The sequence below is a fragment of the Camelus bactrianus genome, chromosome 9 (genome assembly GCF_048773025.1).
Source record: "Camelus bactrianus isolate YW-2024 breed Bactrian camel chromosome 9, ASM4877302v1, whole genome shotgun sequence".
In the NCBI taxonomy this organism is placed as follows: Eukaryota; Metazoa; Chordata; class Mammalia; order Artiodactyla; family Camelidae; genus Camelus; species Camelus bactrianus.
The window spans coordinates 51,420,183-51,445,874 of NC_133547.1; the positions used below are offsets into that span (position 1 = coordinate 51,420,183).

Genomic DNA, 25,692 nt, shown 5'->3' on the forward strand with positions numbered 1-25,692 from the left:
TAACTGCCTGCCTCCCCTGATGCCATAATGTCCCACCTCTGCTAGGTGAGAAAGTCAGCATCTGCTTCTCCACCTGTGAACCCACTTCAAAGGGGCACCAAACCCCAGATCTCACCCCCTGGAGTCTACAGGTCCCTCCTGACCACAGCTCCCCCAGAACCCTTGGCTAACCCAATATTGACAGCGTCTCCACTGACTGGAGGAACAATGCTCATGCAGGCTGTTAACGGGTGTGAGCTAAGAAAAGGGCACTATGGCATCCTTGAGGTCACATGTTTTGGGGAAATGCTGAGCCCAACACAATGAGATGAGATCTCTTTATGGCAGGACTTGTCAGAGCTTTGAGGCTGAATAAAATGCCTCCTCACTGGGTGCTTCCAAACATTACAGGGAGGCACGTTAGAAGGAAGGGAACTCCACCAATGAGTTTCCTTTGTTGGTGTCCCTGGCACAGGGCTAAATGCTATCACACAGACCACACATACATTCTCAGATATTTCTGAATGGTAGGTATTATCACCTCCTTGGTACAGGTGAGTAAAGACGCTATCAGAGGTCAAATGACTACCCTGGATCACATAGCTTGTAAGTAGAGGGGGCTGGGATTTGAAGCCAGGTCTCTGCACTTCCAAAATCCTGTATGGGCCCAGGCAGGTCCTCCTCCTCCAAGAAGTCTTCCAGGATTTCTTCCACCAGCCACCCTCACCCTTCCTGGCTCAGAGCTTTCCACTCCTGGCTGGGCACTAGTATCCCTTGGGGCACTTCTAAACATCCTGAGGTCCAATTAGGTTGGAATCTCTGGGGTGGGGTCCAGACACCAGTAATTTTTAGGGATTCCCGTGTGTGCAGCCAACGTTGAGCCCACTGCTCCAACATACTAAGAACTTGATGATATGATCACGAACAGCTGCTCATCAGTCCCTCTCTAAATGTGCCACATGCACGTGCCTGTCCTTCCAAAGAGACGTGCACGCTCCTTATGCACAAGGACTGCGTTGAACACAGAACTCACGCCTGATGCACTCGGAGGGCCTGAATTCACCCATGTGTCATGAGCCAGGCCTGAGCTAAGCCCACCAAGGATGTCTGATAAACATACTTTAAACCTTGCTGGAGAAAAACAAAACCCATTAGCTAAAGTCCGAGGATTCAGTGGCTGATGGAAAATTGTGTGTGGTCTGGTGGGGGAGGCGGTGGAGCTATCTTCATGCGCTCAGAGCTAATTTGCTACCCAAATGCTCAGCTCCATCCTCTTTGCCTTTGCTGGGATTTAGGAGTGGATTTTTCAAGGCTATTTGGCTCAGACTGGGTGATTTTCCAGCAAGCTACGTTAACCTGGGTCAAGCTGTCTGTTCTTTTGTGTGTGAGTACATCACGTACCCACTGAGAGCACCATGGACGGGCCCATAGGACATCGTGGGGCTTTATCTTCCAGGGACTGACCAACAGGGTGGGATGGGCCTGAGCCCAGGAAAGGTCTTGCAGCCCTCGGCATGATTTCCAAACTGCTGAGGGCTCCAAGGGGGCTGGGCTGTTTTGAGCCAGGCGTTGGAGGAGGCCTGTGGCAGGCGGCAGGACCCGCCCGGCCCTCCCTAGGTTTTCACCCTGGGTACCTAGTTGCAGCCACCACCAAACGGTATCCCAGGGTCACACTGGGCCCCTGCAGTCCACCCTCCCTGCAGCAGCAGCCCGAGGAGGGTCTGGAAACTGACATCAAGTCCCTTTCTGCTTAAAATCTATTGGCGACTCCCACGCTCTCAGAATAAAAACTGAAACTGACACACAGCTCTGCTGCTCAAAGTGTGGTCCCCAACCAGAGGCATCAGCATTACTGGGAGTCTGTTAGACAGTCTCAGGCGCTGCCCCAGACCCACTGAGCCTGAGTCTACATTTTAACATGACCCCCAGGAGCAGCTCAGCACTGCTCCACCATCCATTCTGCGAGGGCAGGGGCCCCACTGGCTCGTTCACTTTGTACTGTCAGCACCTGGCACATAACGGGCCCTCACGATACAAGAGTTGAGAGGACAGGGGAAGGACAAGGCTGGCTGCTGCTGCCCCTAGTCCCCTATCTGTGCAACAGCACGCACGGCTCCTGATTCTGGCTCTTTCCACCTCTGCCCTTCTCCTCAATGGGAGCTGAGAGAGACTTCTTTCTGCTTTCTGCTCCTATTCAGGGAAACTCTGCTCTAGGGCCCCTCTGATTTCCTTCTTCTTTTTCTTTCTTTTAATATAACATGTTTCAGGGCAGAGAACAGGCACTTGGGAATGACCAGTGTGACACCTCCAGGTTGCCCCAACTGCACAGGTTTTTAGTGATGTTCCACTGCCTTTTAGGGATGGATACATACTCCTGCTGTGCCTCCAGCTCGAGTGGTGCCTGGACACATTTTGGTCCTCATGGAGTTGTGCAGTGTACCTCTCCAACAACTAGACAGGGCAGCTGCCACAGATGCCACCTATGCCCTGCGTATCATATCCTCTCTAATGACCCCAGGGATCAACGTAGAAAGTTCTGTACAACTAGTGGCATTCGCGTCACTCTTCATCCCAGGAGCCATCATCAGTCTGGGAAGAATGGGAGTTGGTAAGTAACTACTCCAGCATCACCATCCCTCAGGGGAAGGACTCAGAGAACATTCCACATGGTCTCCCAGGAGGTCCCAGTGGGGAAGGCATCGGTGCCCACAGGGGTCACCGGCTTATGAACACAGACCTTACTGGCTGTCCTCCTCCTAGACCCCCTCCTGCTGCTTCCTGGGGTTACTTCCCTAATAAGCTGCTTGCAACCAAACCCTGGGGGACCCGAGACAGTGGCTCTGTCATGCCTTCTTCCAGTCACAGATGCCAGGTGGTGAGAAATCTTCAGAATAAAACTCTTGTTCCTAAAGCCAAGTCAACACAATGGTCTTGCAGCACCAGCATTGATTCACAGTGTTTGCTTTTCCAGTCACATTCCTGGGTTCTAGGCCCTGGCATCAGTGAGCACCGGGGATTTGGCAAACACTCTTGAGACAGACTCGGCAAAAGCCACTCCACCTCCCTGCCTGGTTGGGTGTGTACTGTCCTGTGGCCTACCCAGGCCCTCCCAGCGGCGGTGGTGACTGACCTGTTGATGAACTCTTCATAGCAGGAGTAGATGGCGGCCAGGCACACAGCCACCAGGTTGGGCAGGACCCGGGGGTGGGGGCAGTGCCCGGTGGGGCCGTGCATGCTGGAAAAGAGCAGAGGGCGGGGTGAGAAGGTGACAGGGAGGCCAGGGGAGGCCCGGGTGCCGTTCAGGAAGAAGTTGGGGGTGGGGTGCTCCAATCCCTTTGTTGGGGTGAGTATATTTAGGAAATATGCAGCTTTGGAACTGGCTTAAACAGCCTATTTTGATTTTCTTTAAAAAAATGAAGAGTCATGACGATGACGCTAACGTTCTTGTCACACTTCCACGTTATTCTTGGTGTTCCGTGTATGCGCTCGCTGAAGCCTTGCATTAACTGGATAAAGTGGGAACTACGGTTCTCACCTGACAGATGAGGAAACTGAGGCGTGGAGAAAAAAAATGTAAAAATCAAAGCAAAAGCACCCCCACCCCACTGCCCCAAACAACAGAAGGGAGTAAGAATCAGAATATCTGGCTTCCTCTGGGCCAAGTCTGGGAGGCAGCTGTTCAAGTCCCCAGTGGTGACTCTCCAGGGCCACCAGGAGATCATTCCCCACACACCCAGCACCCATGGGGGGACCCGTGGAAATACTCTTATTATCAGGACTGTTACCATTTCCTGAGTTCCTACTGAGCATCAGGCACTGTGCTAGGGGCCTTCTTATATGTTAGCTTATTTAACTGCACAAGCACCCCTGGGGACAGCAGGGGAAACCGGATTAGAGAGGTACAGTGAGTGGCTCAGTGTCACACAGCAAGGAAGTGCCTCAGACCACACGTGCTCAGGAGGACCCAGGAGGCCCTTGCAGAAGAGGCCTCGGGTCGCCAGTACTCTTTTCTGGGCATCGATGGAGCGAGTGGGTCTGGCGCAGAGGAAAGCTGGCTCACAGGCCGGGATGGGGAGGGGGGTCTGGCTGGAAGACCCACCTCTGAATGAACTTCTTTACCACCTCCATCCCTGCGTTGAGCTCGTTCAAGGCAAGGATGTACTCCTGAGTAAACAGCCTCAGTCGTGGGCACTTCCCAAAGTCCTGCAGAAAGAGCAGAGGGCAGGAGTTGGGAGACGTTGCCAAGGAGGCTGAGACACCAGAAGGGGTGGGGGATCCACTCTGCCTGGAGATGATGGTGTGGGCGGCAGCGGGGAGATACCAGCCAGCTCTTCTTTCTAGAAAGCACACACGAAGACCCGGCCCCGCCACACTCCAGATCACACCCTGACAGAGGGGCCCCGCTGCTCCAATGAGCGACATCCTTGGAGAAGGATGTTTTCAGCCTCCCCGACGCTGCATGTTAGTGGATCGGCAACAGAGCTCAGCTAAGCTAGAAGCTGAGGCCCCTGCATGAAGAGAAGACTGAAGCTTGACTGTGATTTCAAACTGAGGAAGATGCCCAGAGGCCCCGAGTCCCCGGGAAGAGGGTAACAGGAAACCTGTGTGGCCTTGGGCAGCCATGTCCCACTCTGGGCCTTACTGTCCCCACTGTGGAACAAGGGCTGCAAGAATGGATCTCTAAGCCCCTTCTACCTCTGAGGTCTTATGATTCTATAAAAACTGCTTCAACTAAACCCTGCTAACTGCTGTTACCTTTGCTATTAGATTTCTGGATAGTGAAGGTCATTTTCTTGGAAACTAACATTATAGATCAGTCTAGTGGCCTTTTGATACGTGAGTGAGGGACATTTTGCCTCTTTAGCGACATCAAATATGTTCCCCTTGGAAAGCAGGAGGTCGCATCACCCAGTGGTCCACTAGGGACTATAGTCTCATCTTCTTGCTACTTGGCCACAAGAACACGCCAATGAGTGGCACGTGGGCATAGGGACCATAATCATTCTTGGGGATGCAGTTGAGCTAACTGTTTAGAATCTCTAGAGGAACATACTTAAGGGCTGCTTCCATTTGCATCTAATTTTTAAAAAAATTTTAACGGAGGTACTGTGGATTGAATCCAGGACCTCATGTATGCTAAGCAAACACTCTACCACTGAGCTATACCTCCTGTTCCCCTGTATCTAATTTTTATTTTGGCCCACTGAGTAACACTCTTTGAGACACTCAATCTAGATTCAGTTGCTCATCCATGAAATGGGGCACACGATATACTTACAAAAGATGCATTCTGAGAATGAGGGACCTTGGAAACCCCAGCACACCACGGTGGAGTGTGATCTCCCCTATTTCCCAAACGTTCAAGTGCTTCCTTAATGAGAAACACTGAACGTGGGGAGAAGGGAAGTCCCACTCTGCTGACAGGCATGTGGCTGGTGGCAGGCCAGGCACATTCACTAAGCAGTGACTAGCCACCCCACGCCAGCAGAGAGCCCCGCTCCAAAATGTGCTCTGGCCAATGACTAAGCTTTAGGGAGCATTAAATGAGTGACACCAAAGCCTGCTGTGAGCCACAATCACTGCTGAACACTCATCTCTTCTTCTGTAGGAGGGCCTAATCCCCCGGGTCCTGTCTACAATTCTCTTCTGACACCGTTCACGACGTGTAATTAGTGGATGTCAAGAGCAAGTGGGGTTGGGACTTTAAAGCATCCCCAGACACGGGGGTCACATAGAGAGAGTTCTTTAAAAGTGAAGTGAGGACGCATGCCTAGGGGTCCCTGATCTCTGCCAGGCCACAACAGATGCTATAAATTCTGGATTTGCCCTGTAGCTGTTCTGATTTTTATCCAGAAAATTACTACATGGTCAACACTCCAGGCCCATAAAACTAACCAGATATAAGAGAGATGTTGTATGGTTAAGCCTTGGGAGGTTGCCTGAATTTTGACTTTTTCCCTTAGAAATCAGATGTCCTAAAAGATCCTTATTAAACAGTCTGTTGACTGCCACGGAGCGTGGAAAAATGTTTACATGCCTGAGGAGGCACGAGCCCCGGCCAGTCACCCTGGAGGTGTGGCTCTGCCACTAACCGGTTGTGATGAGAGGAGGTCCTTGGCAAAAGAAACTCCAGAACTTTTGCTCTGGACTCTGAAAGGGCATGGCCCTCACCTCACACCACACCCACAGTGACTTTAAAGTTAACAATCAGGGACCCTTTCCTCCCAGCTGGCTCAAGCCAGACAGTGTCTTTGAAACTACTAAACCCAAATTAAGGCAGAATCCACCCCCCCGCCCCCCAAGGAGAGTTTCTTTCTTATTCCTGGAGAAAGAATCAGATGGAGTATCCCTTTTCCCTGCGTTCAGAAAACAAGAAATGCATTTATCTCAAATTAAGGAGGTTTCAGAAATAAGCAACAATTCAATTCTGGGGTGTGATCACTCAAAGAGGACGGTCGAGAGAGTCCTCTGGTACCAACAAAGTTCAGCTGGTAGCGGCTGCCTGGAGTGCTGTGTTGAGAAATTCTGAAGTGACCTCTGGGCTCTGCAGAAGAGTGCTGTAATCGATTAATGATGTCTGCCATGAGTGTGGGCTAGGGCCTTGTGGCACATGTACCCTATGTTTCCATTCCTGATTGGGGAGCGGGGTAAACCTATACTCTAGTCTTTGGGGGCATGGTGTGGAGGCAGGAAAGCTGTGAGCAGGTCACCCTTTCTCAGAGCTATTTTCATATGCTGCCTCTTGATGGGGCCGGGGGCAGTAGTCACAGTCACCCCACAACTGACTCAGTGGCCCAACCTGTGCAGCAATGACACAGATGTCTCCTGCCACCCAGGTGACTTCAATCCAGGCTGGTGGCCGGCTCATCAGAGCATGCTGGGACACCAGCCCTTGCTTCAGACTGTCTGCTGCCTGGTACGATACATGAGAAAGCACAGCCGCCCAGAGGTTCCTGGAGCAACCTTTCGAACTTTCTGGGTCTTGGCCTTCTCATCTGTAGAAGGAGGTCCTGGGCTGTCACGAGGGTTACAAGACATAATGCAGTGGGGCATCACACTGAGTCCGGCTCTAAATGGTGCACCACAAATATCTGGTTGTTCTTATTTGCAGCTGTGGCCCTGGGGCCGGTTAATGGACTTTGCTAAGCCTGTTTCCTCACGTGTCATATGGAGAAAACAGTGACATCTGCTGCTCTCACTGGACTGATGAGAGAATGCAAAAGGGCCAGCGGTCATGAGAGCCCAGTTCACTGAGTGTGCAAGTGCCCAGCCCACTGTGAGAGTGCAATGAAATTCTGCCCATTTGAAAAGAAATTAACTGAAGTCCATACTTTATGCAGATTTCCTCAGTTTTCCCCTAAGGTCCTTTTGCTGCCCCAGATCCCATCCAGAACACCCCACTACACTCAGCTGTTGTGTCTCCTGGGGCCCCTAGACTGTGGCTGTTTCTCAGACTCTCCTTGTTGTGACGACCCGGCGGTTCTGAGGACCGTCAGGTGTTCTGCAGAACGTCCCTCAGCTGGGAATGGTCTGAAGTTTTTCTCACGATCACACTGGGGCTGTGGGTTTGAAAGAGAAGACCTCGGAGGTCCAGGCCCGCCTCCTCACATCACATCAAGGATATGTGCCATGCTGTGACTGACCACTGTTGATATTGACCTTCACCACCTGGGCAAGGTCACGACTGTCAGGTTTCTGCATCCTATGGCCACTCTTTCCCATCTTCCCCTGTTCATCACTATGGGCAGCACCCACTTAAGAAGCGAGGAGTTCACTCTCCCTCCTCGAGGGCAGAGTTTCTACAGACATTATTTGTGACTACGCACACACAGGAGACTTATCTCTTCTCCTCAGCCACATTCTTACTGTGAAAAGATTCTTCCTGTTGAATTAATAGCAAAATATTTAGCCAACTGGGACAGGCTGCATGAAAACTTCCAACTTACCGAATCCCAAACCCAGTCCCTGGCCAGCAGCCGGCCAGCCCCACTCCCTGACTCTCTGGAAGAGTGAAAGCCTCTGCGGTGCGGGTGCTGGGTGTCGGGAGAACTCACCATGTTATGCTTGAGGATTCTCTGGACCACGGGCGTGAACACTTCGATGACCACCATGGACCGGGGCCGCTCTCTGCAGTGCTGGGGAGACAGGAGGACATGGTCAGCGCCGAGCCTGGTGGGGTCCAGCTGGGGCCGCCCGGCCCTGTGGAAGCCCTGGCTGCGGTCTGGGGCTCCTCACAGCGCTCAGGGCAGTGGACCCAGCCCTGATGCCTGGGTTCCCCTGCGGAGTATTGCTGCACAGCTTTTTGTTCATTTTGGGGGAGTAACTGAAGTGCATGGGGATGGGATCTTCTGTTTGCTTTCTGTTTTGATCTTAAAGTCTGAGATTGTTTCAGACGGTACAGACAGGAGTCCGTCCCACCAGGCCCCCTATTTAACAGGCCGAGACTTCTGCAGCACTAAGGTTCGGAGGGCGTGGTCTAGCAGTGGAGCCTCCTGAAATTGGGTGCGAGAATACCAGGGGTTAGTTTTCGGATGTTAGAATCTCAAAAATTCTGTGGCCTCTCAGCTGAGGGCTTTGACAAGCTGGCTGCAGTCTGCAGGCCACACATGGCCCTTGGGTGTGCTTAATCTCACCAGCATGGGGGTTGTTTCTCAAAATGAAATCGAAGGCCTTCGGGTGGAGCAGGTGAAGCCCCTGTCTGGGCCTGAAGATGCTGCCTTTCCAACCCTAGGAGAGGACACTGGACTTCGGATATTAGAAATCGGGCTTCCCTGGACAACCCTAGAAGAATAAACTGTCCCCAGACCTCAGGGTTTGGGCTTCCAAGTCTGGCAGGAGAGGCTGCTGGGTGTGTCCAGGGAGCTGGCCAAGCGGACCTGGTGGAGGAGGCTTTGTTCTCTCAGCCTCTCTCTAGTTGAGCTGTATGGTGGGTGAGGTGCTGAGGCTGCAACTCCCATGCCCAGAGGGAAAACAGGCCCAAATCTCCAGGCTCGTGTGGCTAGGCTCCCCCTTCTCCAAACGGCAGGGCAGCTCTATGGGGTGTTCTACAGGGAAATGCCAGAAAGGATGGCTTCCTCCACATCACTGCTTTTCAAACTGTGCCACCAGGAGCCCTCAGGTATGGATAACTTGGAACAAAGGTCCACTTTCTAGAACAGATGCTGGAAAACCATGAGATTTGGGAGAAACTGCACAGCTTGGGAAAACCAAGAAGCAGGTTTGGATTAACCTGGACAAAACAGCAGAAAGGAGATGACCCGCCGGCACAGGAAAGGGGCAGCTGGCCATCCTCTGAGGAGTCCAAGCTCTGGATCTGAGCCCCCCTGGCTCGGGGGACTAGAAGGCCTGTCTCACTTGTCTTCAGTCTCGCCAAGCTGCTTCTTTCCTTCGTGTTCCCCGGGGGAGAGGCCTTGGCACAGCACAGGACCCAATGCCCAGGGGGAGGCCTGCTCTCACACACACACACACACTTAGCCGCACACTCGGGGCTCACCACTTGGACCAGAGGGCACTCACTGGCATGTGCCCACATGCCCACTGGGTAACACAACATTGTAAACCGACCATACTTCAACTAAAAAAATAATAATAAAGAAATGCACTGGGCACTTCAGGCAGCCGTCTGGGCCCACCTTCTGCTCTGTGGGTCGCTGGAAAAGGTCTCCTGATGGAGAGATGGGGCAAAGAGGACAGTGCGATCCTGTCCCCCTAAACCTTATGTCCCCTCACACACACACACACACACACACACACACACACACACACAGCACACTCCCTGAGTAGGGGGCAGGGGGCAGGGAGAGGGCAGGAGGGCAATAAGTGCACCACAGTCTCCCTTCCTCCAGAACCAGCAGCCCCAGGTGCCCGCTCTGCCCCATCACGTGCCTGTCTCCCTGGTGGACACAGCACCCCCCACCCCAAAGGTCAGCACATGGCTGTGGAAGGAACCAGCTCAGTGAAGGGGTTCAGTGGGAGTGAGCCCAGGGGAGCGCTGGGAAAGCAGCAAACTGGGCCCTGTGACTTCCCAAGGACATCAAATCATTGCATTTAGAAAATCACCCAGCAGAGAATTGCTCAGCCCCTGGGCTGCTGAGTGTGCTCTCGGAGCGAGGGATGCCTGGTCCCTGACGTGCCCTGGGCACGTTCCGTGCAGATCCCACTGTGAGGCTGGCGCTGGGTCCCTGGGACCGGATGTCCTGCTCCTGGGCCCCTCCAAGCTAACCTGGCATCCCTGGCCAGACTTCCTTGCTCAGGGAAAGCCCTGCGGCCATGTCCCCGCTGTGGGCCAGCCGGTGCTCTGAGGCGCCCTGGCTAATAATAGCCGAGCTCTGATGTCAGGAGCCCAGAAAATCTGCTGCAAACGTCTCCCAAGACAGCCACGAAGATATTTCAAGGGAAACCCAGATGCCTCTCCCTGACCCACTAGTCTGGACCCTGGGCCTCGTTACTGCTTGTCTGGCAGAGAGGCTGTGACCCTAAGAACGGGGTGTCTTTAGCTGTGTCTGGGCCCGGACCTGGGTCCAGGGGTCGGGGGTGGGGGGCGTCTAATTTTGGGATTTCAGCAAATTTTGCAAAACCAACCCCCACCATGCCCAGATGGAAGGCAGGCTGCTTCCTGCCATACCTTGCAAAAGAATTCACAGAGATCTGGTGGTGGATGGTTGTTTTCCAGCAAAGGAGCGATTGCCTGAAAGACAGTGAACAAACGTCAGTCGGAATCTCTTGGAAGGAATCGTACGCGGGTGTGTCTACATAAGAGGTGGGAAAAGCACAACCTCCCTTGTCATCCTCTGGGTGAAAACAGCCCATTCTCAAACTGGGGAATGCATGACAAGATGCTAAAAGCTCTGGGCTGGCCTCCCCCAAATATATACCTCCAATGATGCCTATCACTTTAGGGGTTTCAAGACCTGCTGGTATCCATGGCCCCCTGACTATGAAGCAAGATGCGTAGTGTCTATAAGCCCAGGCTTTGGGGGCGGAGCCCTGGGTGCCAGTCCTGGTTCTGGCACTTCCTACAGTGTGTCCATTAGAGCAAGCTGTTTCGTCTCTCTTAACCCTGGGGCCCCACCTGGAAGTGGAGCAGAGAGCAGCACTGGGAGGTGAGTGGAGCTAATCCGTGCAGAGAGGGCTTCTCAGTCTCGCCCTGTCAGTACCTGGGGCGGGCACTGCTGGTGGTGCAGCTGTCCTTGTCTCAACCCCCAACCCGCGGTGACAATCAAAAATGTCTCCAGACACACTTCATTTTGTATGAAGGAAGCTTAGACTGTCTAACGTCCCTTGAACTCATTCCTCGCCAAGCCTTCTTAGGCGAGCTCTACCATGTGACTGCTTCCCCCACCATTCCTGAGCAAGGTCCCCGTGGCCCCAATGGTATTTGATTCTTGGTTTTTTGCCCCTTTCATAATTTCTGTTTTAATCATCTTGCTAAATTTCAAACTCAAATAAAAATTTGAACAACTGGGAAGAAGTGTGTCCAGACATTGTCAAAAATCAGCCCCAGCGGAGAGCCCTTGGTGTAAGGTGCCTCACAGAGCCTGGAACAAGGCCAGCTCTCTATAAACATTTGCTATGGGCTGCTTAAAGCCCAAGTGAGGTCCTCTCATTTTCCCGTTTGCCACACTGGGCACAATGGTAGGAACCAGAAGACCCAGGAGCCGGCACCAGGACTAGTGAGCTGCATGATCCAGTACAGTGGCCACTAGCTTCCTGTGACTGTTGAGATTTGAAATGTGGTTAGTGTGATTGAGGAACCACACTCTTAATTTTATTTCTTTTTAAAATTGTTTCTTTCATGTCAGTTAAAATGTGGAGCCATGTATGGCCAGTAGCTGCCATACTGGACAGTGCAGCCCTGGGCGAGCAAGATCCTGGGCCTCCTTCCACCTGCTGGTCAGCCTGACCATTGGCGCCGGGAAGCAAAGCCTCACATGTGATGACTTCATTTTCCACGGTGGGGCACTCATGTAACTGCCCAGCTAGCCATCATCGCCTCCTGGTACCCGCTGTGCTTTCCTTTCCCTAGTGGTCCCGAAACAGGCGGAAGGCCCCACAGAGGGGTCCCCACCCATACCCAAAGGCCTTGCTGTGGGAATGGATCAAGGAGAGATCCACACGACAACTCTGTGGGGTCAAGCAGTAGTCATTCCCATTTGTACGATGAAGAGACAGAGGGTCAGGGAGGTTGTTACAAGTCTTGCCCCAGGCACAGGATAATGACTGTTTTAAACCGTATTATTAATAAAAAGCATGTATATTTTTGTGGAATATTGCTATGAGCCGAGTCCTCTGCTAAGCATGTTAGGTGCATTCGCCCATTTAACCATCCCAGCAGCCCCAAAAGAAAGGCACTGTCATTACGCCCATTTCATAGATGAGGAATCTCATGCTTAGAGGGTCAAGTTAGCTGGAAATGATCTGAATGGCCATCTAGTTAAATAAAGATTCTACAGCCAGTAGAAAGAATGGCATAGACCAGTGGTTCTCAACTGGGGTTGGCTTTGCCCCCTACCAGGGAATATTGGCATGTCTGGAGACACTTCGATTGTCACAACAGGGGAACGCTATGGCATCTAGTGGGTGGAGGCCAGGGATGCTGGACATCCTACAATGCTCAGGACAGCCCCCACCACAAAGAATCATCCGTCCCCAAATGTTACTAGTGCCTAGAGTGAGAAACCCTGGAGTAGACTTAAGTAATCTCCGAGACATGTTGTTAAGTGAAAAAACAAACAGAACAAAACACATCCTGCATCACATCATTAATGTTAAAAGTAAAAAATAAAAACACAACTGTATCTGTCTGTGTGGGTTTGTTACCCTCTGAAAACCTCCAGGGCTGTCTCTGAAGGGGGCGCTGGGATGGGGTGAAATCTTTTTTTTTTTTAAAAACAATTAAAATATACTCACTGCAAAAGCACTTTAAAGAATATTTTAAAGATATTTTAAACAAGATTAAAAGTTCTTCCATTACTCGCCCAAGGTCACAGATGATGTAAGGTGGGCCCAGGGTCTGCATTTGGCTCTGAACTTGAAACACACTCAGCTTTAAGCCCACGTTCTTCAGAGCACCTGGGGACACTGCCAGGGTCTGGACTCCGGGTCCATGCTTGTCTAGTGACCTGCCAGCCAACAATTACCTATTGCATTGATGCCTGACTGATGGGTTGAATAAAACCAACTCAAGTTACTCATGAAAGTACTTAGGAAAAAGAAGTACATAAAAAAAATACCAAGCCCCATTGGGAGAAGACTAATTGCCAACAGGTCAAATCACAGAATGTAATTGTTGGCATGAAAGGAGGCTGCAGGAGGCTTCGTGGTAATGGTAACAGCATCGGTCATAAAGAATGCTGAAAGCAGGGCTGTAAAACCCAGGGCTGAGGGTCAGACCCTCAGATCACATTCTTCCGTGTTCTCAGGCATCCCCGCTGAGCAGGGAAGCTCAGCCCAGGCCAATTAAGGGGTCAGCCTGGCCCAATTAGCTGGATAAATGCAAGCCTGGATTTCTCAGATCAAAATTCCTTTCCCAGGCTCCTCCCTGGTCCAGAGCCCTCACCCTCCTTCCGGGGCCAAGGTGCAAAGGGGGACCCACAGCTGTTGCCAGCAGGGAGAGGAAGATGCCAGCTCCTTCCTGGCACCCATGTCCCTGCCTGCTTCTCCACCAGCGAGAGTCTCTCTGCCTTTGCATGTGCCGGGCTCCCTTCCTGGACTGCCTTTCCCTGGAGCATCCTATCCAATCTTTAAGACTCAGCTCTCTCACCTCCTTTGTCATCTTCCTCCCAGGACCCTCCCTGAGAGAGGAGATCAGGTGCCTGCCCTCTGTGCTCTGCTAACACCCTGAACAAATCTCAATCCCTGATCATGCAATTTCTTAATTATCTGCCAGGTTCTCCCAGCACACAGAATATCCCTCAGTGGCAATTCAGTCTGTGGAACTGAGATCAGTATCTGGCACAGGCTTGGACTCACATGTCAACAAATGTTTGTTAAAAAAATTTATTAATTCATAATATATTAGAGAAAGGTGGTGGTGGGTGACTGGGGAGACCCAGGCTGACGCTTTCCCTGTTCTAGCAAGAGAAGGCAATGAGTGGTCAGGGCAGAGCATGGGAAAAAAAATCTGTATTTTTAGCAAACACCCACTGAGCACCTGCTATGCGCCAGACACTGTGGTTGGGGCTCCACAGAAGCTGCTGCCTTTATTCTCCACAGAAAAAGGCCCAAGGCTCACCTCCTTTGGTGCCCACAGGACCCAGATGGGGCAAGGAGGTGATCTTCAGGCTGGGCTCACCAGGGCCAAGTGGGTGGGCTCCTGAAGCCCTAATGCAGCTCAGAGGACCAGGGTGTCTGGGATGTTGCCGTTGTGTTGGAGGCTGCAGCCACAGGACCTCTTGGGCAGGTGAACATCCCAGGTCCTTCCCTGGGCACACAAAGCTCAGCTTCTCACTTCCACTTCAAATTCTGCCCTCCTGCTTCCTACTTCCTTATGCTTATGCTCCAGCAATTCTGAAGCTTCAGAATGTTCCATGTTGCCTTAAAACTCTAAGCATGTTTTGCTTTCCCTCTCTGGAATGCCTTCCCCCTGTTATGCCATCTGGCAAACTCCTAGTGATCCTTCAAAACCCAGCTCAGACATCACTGCCTCTGGGAAGCTCTCTGGCTTCTTTCTCAGGTGAGTTAATCACTCCACTCTACATTACATGCCTCTGTTTGCAGTGATCTCATTTAATAGATGATGAACTCCTCAGGAGCAGGAGCTGTCTTAGTTATCTGTGGCTTCAGATACACACAGCTCAGTGCCTGGCACCCTGGAGGTGCAACTTCGTTTCTTTCTTCTCTCTGTGAGTCATGTTTCTTAGCTTAAAATCACCCAGGAAGGTATTCTACCCCCTAAAATGCTTACATTATAGTCAAGTCCCAGAAAATACCATCTCACTTTGCACATCAGAGGAAATTAAATCCAGGTTCTATTTGTGGATTAATTAGGAGACATTTCCTGGGGCAAGAAAGAGAAAGTTTACCTTTCAGCTAATAGGGTTATGCCTGTGAATAAATTATGTGGTCTTTGCCATCTCCTGCCTTCAACTCCCTGCGGCAGACCCGGGAAGGAGGAGGCGATTAAGACACATTTGCTACAAACCTCAAAGACTGATAATTACACCCCCTCCCTGCTGTCAGTTGGGGCTCTGAAATGTGCAAAGGCAGGAGGGAGACATGTCTGGCTTCATAGGAAAGACAAAACTGAGCAAGGTCGCTGTGCTGGTGAATCATGCTGGCCCTCCAGGGACTCACTCAAACCCGGGAGGGCGTGGCCAGGGGAGGCGGGCAGAGCGAGAGGGACTGGGGGCACTTACCACAATGATGTTTTCATGCTCCTGGGTCGTCAAGTTTGTGTTCTAAAGGATGAACAGAGGATGCAGGAGGAAAACAAAGCAAAAAAAAAAAAAAAAAGAAAAATTAATGAAATGGAACATTTGTATCTCAAAGGTCCACACAGTTTCAAACTGCTTTCAGCCTCTCAGGGAGAATGCAGCTGTCACTTTTCTTTTTTTTTTTTTTTAAATTAAACAGATTAGAAGACTCTTAAAGGCAGGAAGGGGGAAACTATGGCTCTGGGGCAGGGAGAACTGAGTTCCAAGTCCCTGTTTCACCACTTGTAAATTACGGGGACCTTGGACGAGTCACTTCTCAGTGAGACAGTTTCTTCCCCTGTAAAGGGGGATCCCTTCTTCCTGTGCTTGGCGCCAGGAAGAAACATGTAAAGAAACAGACTCGAAAGTCTTGACTTTATTCCAGCAAGTCTTTTAGGGGTGGCAGGTATAGTATTTCAGTGGTTCTCAAACTAGGTTCCCAGGGAACACTAGTGTTCACCATGAGTTGGCCCAAGATGTTCTGGCTTAATTAAAACGCTAGCAATTCACCTGCAAAAATATTCAGTTGAATGGATTAAACTTACTTAATTTTTAGTATTTTCCCCCCTCCCCATCTGGAATTTTCTTACACAGCTGGTACCTGTTACCACCACCCTGTGTACGCTAAGGGGGTAAGGGATGAAAATGCAATAAACACGAGATAGTGGGAAAACTCAGACACAGCCACTCCTGCTCTGACTGCCTGTCTCGGTGGACACGGGCTTTCAATGGTGTCAATTCACATTTTCCAATAGCCATGTTTGCTGTTTATAGCACACCTCCCCTCTGGACAGTAAGCTGCAAGATCAACTGTTTGCACGTTCAAGAAAGAGCCCCATGGGCTGAACAGGTTTAAAGAGCCTCTGGTATCTGGTATCTACAGCGTTTACCCCAGCTAAAGCGAAAGAAAAGCTAGTGAGCCATGAATGTGCTTTTGTCCTGTAAGCTGGCTGCCCAAGGGATGAAGGTGGCTGCAGAACCACGGTCAGTGCCTCAGCTCCAGGAGCGTCCAGGTTCCCATGGAGACAGCCTGACCTAGGTGCTTAGGATCCAGACCACACAGAAGGATGTGTTTTTGGATTCCAATGCCTTTTTCTTTTTGTGGACCTTGTGGAATTTGAGCAGACTGTTTATGGCAGATTATTAAACACCAGCGATTTCTCAGCCGAGGGCAGATGAAAGCCTGGTTAAGGTCTTTCCTCCTCGCTATGCCTCAAGCACCGTGTCGGGGCTCTGCTACACTCCTCCCTCCCATTTCCCCTTCTTGTGATAGGCTCTCCTCCCATCCCAGTGACAGATGAGCGACCTGAGACTCAAAGACGTGCAGTCGCTTGCCAGGGAGCACAGGTAACAGGTGGTGGGGTGGGGATTTGACCCCTGTCTGTCCTGGTTCCAAAGCCTGTATCTCCTGCCACTGAGCTACAGTTTTCACCCACGCAAGGGGCAGTTCCATCTTTCAGGCTGCAGTGGGAGCTCCAAAGGGACCAGTAATCTCTCACCACACCCATGCACCTTTCCAGGAAGCGCTCTCGGCAACCACAGATGCTGCTTCTTTTGTCCCAGTCACTGGTGACAGCACATGCCATTCCTCAGGGCAACTTCTCTTCACTAAGGCCATTTCTGACCTGGGGTGGAGAGTGCTCTCTAACAGCCACTGCATTAGAGGGAACACTTGAATCCCAAACTGAGTGGCCACTCCAAACACTCAATCCAACAAAAGCCCAGGAAGTTGGGGATGCCAGCTTTAATAGCCCCGTTCTCCCTCTCCCTCTCTTGGGATCCTGCCCACCTTCTGGTCGGCATGGTGATGCCTGGTGCATCTTAGGAGGCAGCCTTGGGAACGACTTGAGCAAAGAGAACAGACAAGGAAAAGAATCTAGTCCACATGCTATTAACACAATAGGGCAAGGAGGAAGGAGGGTTTGTTTTTCCTCCCATCCCCTCTAGACAGCTAGCTGAGGGTGCTTAAGGTCAAGTTCACAGCCATCTCCTATGACAAAAGAAATGTGACCATTTATCAACTGGTCCTACATGGCAGGCACAGTGCCAGGCACTGTATACATATTAGAGCATCCCATACTCAATTCTATGAAATGGGTGCTAATCTTAGCCTCGGCTCACAGATGAAAATGGCTCTGAGAGATCTAGAAACATGTACAAGCCCAGTGAGCTCCTGAGGGGAGAAGCAGGTCTTTCTGGCTCCACGTACCTGCTCTTAACTGCTGTCCTGCGTGGCTGGGTCTCCCCACTCAACAATCTCTACCATCAGGTAATGTTACATCTACGCACAAGAACATGAGCTTTGCAATCGGGCAGACTTGGGCCTGGTTCCTGCCCACCCCTCATCCAAGTGACCCTGGGCAGGCGACTTAACCCCACAGAGCCTCTGCTGACTCTCCTATCCATCTTAATCCTTACCCTGCAGAGTCGCTGGAAGAAATGGAAAAGGTCAGGTGTAAATGCCTGCCGATGTGATCGTCACAGAGCACGTGCTCAAAAAATGTGTCACTTGGAGAGGCATTAAGCTCACTGGAGGGGACGCAACCTGGGGGCTCTGTCCCCCACAAATGGCAGCTCTCATCAGCAAATCAAAGGTAATGCTGACTCCTCTCCCCACCCCCCCGGACACCCAATAGACGCACACGCACAGCAAATACAAGCTTCTTCCATTTTTTCCCCCTTTAAATGCCTTTGTCTCTCTGCCCTAGTGCTTGGTGATCAGCTGACTTTGAGATCCTTGATCTAAAGCCTGAGAAATGAGGCAAAGCACACGAGCATGTGGTCACATAAAATATATCTGAGATGGGAGAGAAATCCCGCCAGAGGGTGGCCACAGTGTCATCTGCCACCTTTGCCATCATCCTGACAATGAGCCTGACTTAACAATGGTGTGACAGTGGCTGAAGCTGGTAGGGCTGATGGGGTGGGTGATGCAGCCTTATAGTGACATACAGACAGCCCTAAGGTGGAATGTCCAGCCACTCCTCCTTACTCGGCAGGTCACTTAGCATCTCTGGGCCTCAGTTTCCCCATCTGTGAAATGGAGACAGCAAGGCCCATCTCTTAGGGAGAACACAAGGGTCAGACGAGATGCTGTGTGTATGGCACCTGGAGCTGGCCTGGCACACAGCAGGTACTTCCTGAGGGTCAGCTGCCTCTCCCTTCTCCAGACAAGAAGCCAGCCCCTGGCCTGCCTATGGGCTTCTCCTGCTCAGGTGGGAGACCTGGACTTGCGGTTGGGCGTATGGCACCTGGCCTCAAATTCCAAACCTTGACCATGATTCATTTCAGAGCCCAGGTTGCGACTATTCTGCAAACAAGGGTCTCCCACCCAAGGACAGACAGTCCTACTTCTCTACTTCCGCCTGTCTCGGCCACCCACTTTCCACCTCGTGCCCCACCCCTGCCCAGGGCAAGGGACCCTCTCCATTCAGCAGACAAGGGAGGCCTGGCCAGTTCCTGGACCATGGGCAGTGATGAGCCTGGGCCTGCAGAGAGAGTGGAGGGAACATGTGCAGGAGTCCGAGGGCGTGTGGGAACCAGGGGGAGAGAGACAGAAATCTCTCTGGTGGCCATGCATAGTTTAAACCAGGAGTCATTGACTCTAGTGCCCCTAGGGGGCCAGGCAGGCAAATAAATGAGCACATTAATATTTGAAAAGCGGTTAGAATAGCACTGGAATAGAGTAAATAGCAAGATGTTTCTGAAGGCCCCTTGGCCTTCTACGGAACAGCCCAACTGACTGCTAAGCCACGTGTCCCACTGTCCCCACTGCTGGAGCGTGAGTCCCAGGAAGGCAGGGGTCTGTCTTTATCCAAAAGCCCAGAACAGAGCCTAGCCCATGGCACACACTTGAAATGTGGGGCTACCCGGCAAAGTCGACAGCTCAGATTGGTGGCACTGAGGAGCACCAGCTGCCAACTGCTGCTGGATTTTCTGACCGTTTTTAAAGAGAACTTAAAACTTCCATTTTGTTGTCTAATCTCTTGATTTTTAAAACCCTGTGCGAGTGAAACAAAGTATAGCTGTCGGCTGTGGGGGGTGATTAGAGCAGAAAGCCATGTCTGTCTGGACCTCCAGTGCTGGGAGGGGAGATGGAAGCGGGCCAGCACCGGGTGGGGAGACGGAGGTGGGCCAGCACCGTGGGCACAGGAGGGCAGTCTGAGGGCTTCACGGATGTGCTTCCATCTCAGGAATGAACTAGATTCTGAAAGCAGCTGCCATCATCACCACTACCAGCCCAGCCTCTGGCCAAGACCAGCACTGGCCACAACCTGTCCCAAATCTGGTCTAGGGGCACGGCAGGGTGGCAACAGCTCTCCCTTCGTCCTTGGACGCTGGCTCAGCTGGAAGCACTGGGGGCAAACCTCCTTCTCTGCTCCCTTGGATCGCTGGGGACCACTCACTTCCTTCAGCAACAGGGAGACAACATAGATTCAAATCTGATTCTGCTCTGGGGTATGGGGTGGGGCTTGGGGTGGGGCTCAGGGTGGGTAAAGGAAGACAACTCCGAAGTTGGGGAGGGGGGCATAATGCGAAATCAAGCCAAGGGGAGGCGTGTTACCTCTGAGAGCAGTTTCGAGACGATTTCCAGTGGGGCTTGGTTGATGGAGTCATCCTGCAGAGGGGACGTCAGGGCCATGTCCACCAGAGTTCGGATCTCCTTCAAGACAACTTCCCAACGGCTTGGGTTACTCAGGACTTTCTTGTATTTGTAAATCTTTTTCTGGTTGGGAGAGAGAAAGAGACCCAAACATGTTACTGAAATGCCGAGGGCGTAAGATACAAGATGATTCAAGAATCAGACGCACTGGATGTAAAAGGCCCTGAGAACCTGTTGGCGTGGACCTGCCCCCTCCACGAGAATCCGATACCCCAAGATGGCAGGGTCTTGCCTCAAGTTGCAGGCTGCGTTTCAGACAGCCAGGCCTCCTGAACACTAGAAGAGTAATTTCCACTCCGCTTCCAGTGACTTAAAAGAAGGAATGAAGATACATTTCTCCTTCAGACGCTATCTTCTGCCAAACTTGTTTCCCAAGTATTCAAATGCAGTAGGAGCGGAAGCATTCACCGTCCACAAAGGGACGGACTTTGGACTTTGATTAGGAGGCACTGTTTCTGCTCATCTTGATCCTACGAGGTCCTCTTGGAGAGTGGTGCTCAGCTAAGAAACCCGATAGACAGCCTTGGGGCCTGGGATTCTTTTCCAGCTGGGTGGGCACGTGGGGACGGAGCCCTGAATGGCCCAGGGCCGTTCCACCTGAGGAGTGAGACAGGAGTGTCCTCACCTCTGCTGGGGCGCCGCATCCAAAGCTGGTGAGCAGCTCAGGCTGGGGCCGCGGCTCCCTCCACATGAGGCCGGGCTAGTTCCGCCCCTCTGACATCATGGAAACAGAAGCCCTCTCTGAAGGCTGAGGTCTCAGCCAGCGCTCCCCGGGCTCTGCAGCTGCCTGCCCCACTGCCGCCCGCTTGCTTGGGAGTCTCGCTTTCTAACTGGATAAACTCCTTCATTAAGTGCTCTGCTCCTTGGGGAAAACCTAATTTTAATGTCACTGAGCCCACAGCCAGCTGGGTCACATGTCACAATCTCTGAGCCAAAGTCTGAAGGATGGAAGGAGGAGATGAGGCTTTCCCACTGGCCCCTGAGGTTCAAAGACAAGCTCTGCAGGCCGCTGGGGTCTCCCAGACCAGTTAGGTTCTGAGTTAAGAATTACAAAGGGTCTGGGAAACCAGTGTCTAAAATGAAGCATTTAGGGGACATCTTCCACATCAAACTGAGTAGTCCATTGTGATGAGTGAGGCACCGTGGTGGAACAGGAGGCAGACTTTGGAATCAGACAGACCTGGTTCTTCCTATGAACAATTTCATCCCCCGAGCCTCAGTTTCCTCTTCTGTAAATTATGCCTGAGGATACCTTGTGGCCTCCTTCAACGTGTAACCCTTATAAATCCTGGACCCACATGGTATGCTCTCTGTACAGAGTTACACTCAAAAGCACAGTCCAAATAGAACAGTCCTGTAACAAAAAGGGAACCCAGATGCTTAACTTGTCTCTTTTGAAAAACTTTAAAGGGATGAAATGTACAACCCACGGTGATACAGACAGTATCCCATTTTCTTTCTCCCATTTTTTTCACACTCCCTGATTTTCTGGAGCCTCTTACTTGCTAATCACACCCCATCGCACCCACACTGTCACCCGTCAACTGCTGAGTTAACTCACACTTAAGTTTATTTCCCCCTCAGTGTGCAGATCTTTTCTCCCGTAAATCTCCGTACTTGGTCTCTCCCTTCTTCTCCCTCCTCCCTCTAAACTCTGCCTCCCCCACCTCCCTCCCTCCCTCCCTCCCTCCCTCTCTCTCTACCAGCCATTGACGTAAAGACAGCACAGTTTTCATCAAGTGGGGAATGAGGAAGAGTGGAGACATTTACTTGTCAATCACTTTAGATCCTATAAGGACCGGAAGAAATGCGTGGCAAGTTCAGGGGGTGGGGTAGTGAACAGTAAATATGCTATCCATGGGGATGATGGTGACAGTCAGTATTTGCTGAACCCCATGACTTGAAGGACAAGACACACCCAGTTCCCTGAGGCTTCCCTGGGACCGTAACTAGACTTGGTTCTAGCTACTGCCAGCCAGAGTCTCCTGCCCCGCTGTGAGCCAGGAGCCCTGCCAGGTCTATGCAGACGCAAAGTGCCCGAAGTCTCAGGCAGTGCAGACACTTCCAAGGCAAGAACCTGACCCATCCCTGCGGATGAATGCTCCTCTGAGTACTGGACACTGCGGTTTTGCTCTGTGCCCAGAGAATTGCTTAATTTTTAAATGACCATGAGATGGTCACAGGAACCCACCATATATTAAGCCCCAAAGAAAACCACAACGACACACAGCCACATCTCCCCACTGTAGCTTCTAGCCTGGAATATGGTCTGGGCTGTAAGTGCCCGCTCTTCTAATCAGCTGCTAGTGGTTTACTTTGGAAAGAATAATGACTTCATTCTTTTTGTGAAAATCAGGCATGCTCACTGTACGATATTTAAACCATGCTGAAAAGCACAAACAAGAGGATAAATGATAAAAGGCCTCAAAAATCCCACAACCTACAAAGAGCCATCATCAATTTTTGGTGAACACTGTTTCAGGCAGCCCTCATTTAAACTTCACTGAATACAGCCAGCCCGTGGGGGTGGGTGGCCGTGAGTACGGTCCCCATGTCCCCAGCTCTCTGAATTTGGATGTCGCCGAGACTCGGAGACAGTGAGGCCCACACAAAAGGGCCCACAGGGTGCCACCTGCCTCCGCACTCACTGACGTCGTCCCCTCAGCAGATGAAGGAGGACAACAGCTTTCCCACGAGCACCTGAGCTTCCGCTTAAGAGGTGTCCCTAGAAGAGTGGTCACAGAGGCTGCGGTCAAGACCAGAAGTTCCCCAGGGCTGGAATAAGGGCCAGCGTTTAACGAGCACGTACTCCGATGCACCAGGTGCTGTGCTGAGCCCAGCGGGGCATCATCTCACTCTCTCCTCACAGTAATCTGAGGGGCTGGGGGCCTGTCATAGGCTTGCCTGCCCTGGGAGCAGACCCTCAGACAAGGCCCCCAGTGCAGACGGTTCCTTTATCTGAGAGGTAACGTAGGACACATCAGTGCAGGGTGGGTAGTGAGATAGGGAAGAGAAGGCAGTAAATTCCCACGGCATCCTCAACCGTATGCCTAGGCAACTGGCAACATCCCTACTGTGGGGACGAGGGTTGGGTCCCGCGGGGGCCTCTGTGAGACAGTGTAGATCATGCCTCAGAGCTGACCCACCTAAGAAGCAAGGGAGCTGTGCCGTTTACCTACCGCCTTCCTGGACATGGCAGACCTTCAGGCTGCCCTGTGCCCAGGCCAAAGTGCTCCCACAGCCAGGGAAAACCCGAAGGGAGGGAGGAAGGAAGCAAGGAAGGAAGGAAGGAAGCAAGGAAGGAAGGAAGGAAGGAAGCAAGGAAGGAAGGAAGGAAGGAAGCAAGGAAGGGAGGAAGGAAGGAAAGTATGAAGGAAGGAAGTTAGTTCCCAGGGGACAGCCTTTAGGACAAAGCAAGGCCAAGAGGGTGGGGCACCTGCAGCTCCTGCCACAGGCTCTAGTATCCCACTTACACACGAGACTACCATGGCTGGGGAGGTGACATGTCCAAGGTCACACAGCTAGAAAGGGACAATTCACAAGTACAAATCGGCTCCAGTAGACCCCAGAGGTCTCCTTCTTTCTATCACATCGGTCAGGGCCAGCACAGATGGTGGACAGGAGGGACAGACTCGCCAAGAGACACTGTGGGGAAGGGGTCAAGAACACTTGGTGTCATGGGGTGAGGGCTAGAACACATCCCCAAGGCTCAGAGAGCCAGGGGCCAGCCGATAGGGGGCGGAGGAGCTGCAGGAGGGGCTGGTGGGAGCAGTAGGCAGACAGGGCAGCTGCAACAACATGGTCATGGGCTGTGGGCAGGCAGCCGGTTCCCAGAAGAGGCTCTGAGCCCTGGAGCAGGGCAGCGGGAGGCCTGTCCAGGACCATGGGGGCCCAGTCACTCCACCTTGGGTGACAAATTAGCACGTTTGGTCCCAGGAACTCTGATGAGCTCATCTGGTGATGAATCACGGTGGGGCTGGGCTGGAAACGCCTCTGGAACCCTGACTCCCAGGCTCCTGGGGGCCCGGACCTGGGCTCTGCAGTACAGTCCTTCCACTGTGACTATGTCACCAGAAGGGCTGGCTGACCTCTGCCGTGTCCGGCGTGGACAGACTGCTGGATTCCTTTGACAGGAGCCTTGAAACTGTCTCCCTGCTTGTTTTTGTACAAGGAAGCCAAGAATGTTCTTACATTTTTTAAGGGTTGTGAAGGGGAAAAAAACCTCCCAAAATAAGAAAAGTCGAAGAATATGTGATAAAATCAAATGTGGCCCACAAAGCCCCAAACATTTGCTATCTGGCCCTTTAAAGAATAAGTTTGCCAACCCTTGGCTGAAAAGGTCAAACCCCAGCTGAGGAATAAGAGCATAGTGCAGCTCCACAAAGAGACCTCTCTACACCCACCAGGCTGGCCGTAACCAAAAGACAGGGTACAACCAAGTGTTGCCAAGATGCAGGGAAACCAGGATCCCTGTGCACTGCTGCCAGGGATGTAAATCAGTACAGCATCATTGGAAAACAGTTTGACAGTTTCTCAAAACATTACACATGAATTTATCATAGGACCCAGCAGTTTTGTTCCTAGAAATCTACTCAAGAGAAATAAAAAACAGACTCTACATAAAGACATGCACACGAATGTCCACAGTGTGGTATTCATAACAGTCCCACACTGGAAGCCATCCAAATGCCCATCAACTGATGAATGGATAAGCAAGACGTGGTATATCCAGACAATGGAATAGTATTTGGCAGTAAAAAGGATGCAACCACTCACACAGGCTACAATATGGAGGAACCTCACAAACATTATGCTCAGTGAAAGAAGCCAGATGTAAAAGACATATTGGATGATTCCTTTCATATGCAATGTCTAGAAAAACAAATTTATAGAGACAAAGTGGAACAGTTGTTGCCTGGAGTTGGGGGTGGCCACAGGGATTAGACTACAAACAGATACAGGGGCATCTTTTAGGATGATGGAAATTTGTTTTTAAAACTGTATTGTGGTGATGGTAGCACAACACTATATGTTTACTAAAACACTGACTCATATGCTTACAATAGGTGAGTTTTATGGCATGTAAATTATACCTCAATTAAGATGCTTAAAAAAAAATTGCAATCCAGGCAGGTGGAAGACATCAAACAAAGCTAGAGACAGTACGGCTTTGTGGTTGAGTGCAGGTTTTACAGTCAGCAGACCAGTTCAAATCTAAGCTCTGTTTCATCCCCCATCTACCCATCCACCTATTCACTTATCCAACCACCCATTAACACATCTATCCCTCCATTCATCTACCTGCCTACTCCCCATCCATCCATCCATCCATCCATGCATTATCCATCTATCCAATCATCCAACAATAATTACCAAGAACCATCTACTGCAGTGTGCCAAGCACTGAATTAAGTGCCAAGGATACCCGCGGTGAGCAGGGCAGACAGGCCCTGGTGCTCATGGAATTACAGTCTATTACTGGCACCCTACTCTCCCCATCTGCAACGAGGGATGAGAAGAACCACTAGCAAAGGCTTGTTGTGCCTACTCCATGAGATGTTATATATAAACACTTAGCCTGGTTCCTGGCTGAATAGCAGCTCTCACTCTTATCACCTACCAAGTCCTGGGAGTGAG

General features: G+C 51.5%; 1 protein-coding gene across 3 annotated transcripts in view; it reads right to left on the minus strand.

Moving 5' to 3' along the window:
* The window catches only part of CMIP (c-Maf inducing protein), a 220,598-nt gene that overhangs the window by 26,069 nt on the left and 168,837 nt on the right, over window positions 1–25,692 (minus strand). For 2 of the 3 annotated variants that reach the window (XM_074370363.1, XM_010967605.3), the window contains 6 exons: window positions 19,957–20,118; window positions 15,336–15,377; window positions 10,604–10,666; window positions 8,034–8,114; window positions 4,079–4,182; window positions 3,110–3,214 (listed from right to left, as the gene is read on the minus strand). In XM_074370363.1, coding sequence (XP_074226464.1) covers window positions 3,110–3,214; window positions 4,079–4,182; window positions 8,034–8,114; window positions 10,604–10,666; window positions 15,336–15,377; window positions 19,957–20,118 — 557 coding nt within the window. Of the gene's footprint in view, window positions 1–3,109; window positions 3,215–4,078; window positions 4,183–8,033; window positions 8,115–10,603; window positions 10,667–15,335; window positions 15,378–19,956; window positions 20,119–20,680; window positions 20,809–25,692 lie in introns of those variants that run through there. The other variant, XM_045505419.2, reaches the window with a different exon arrangement.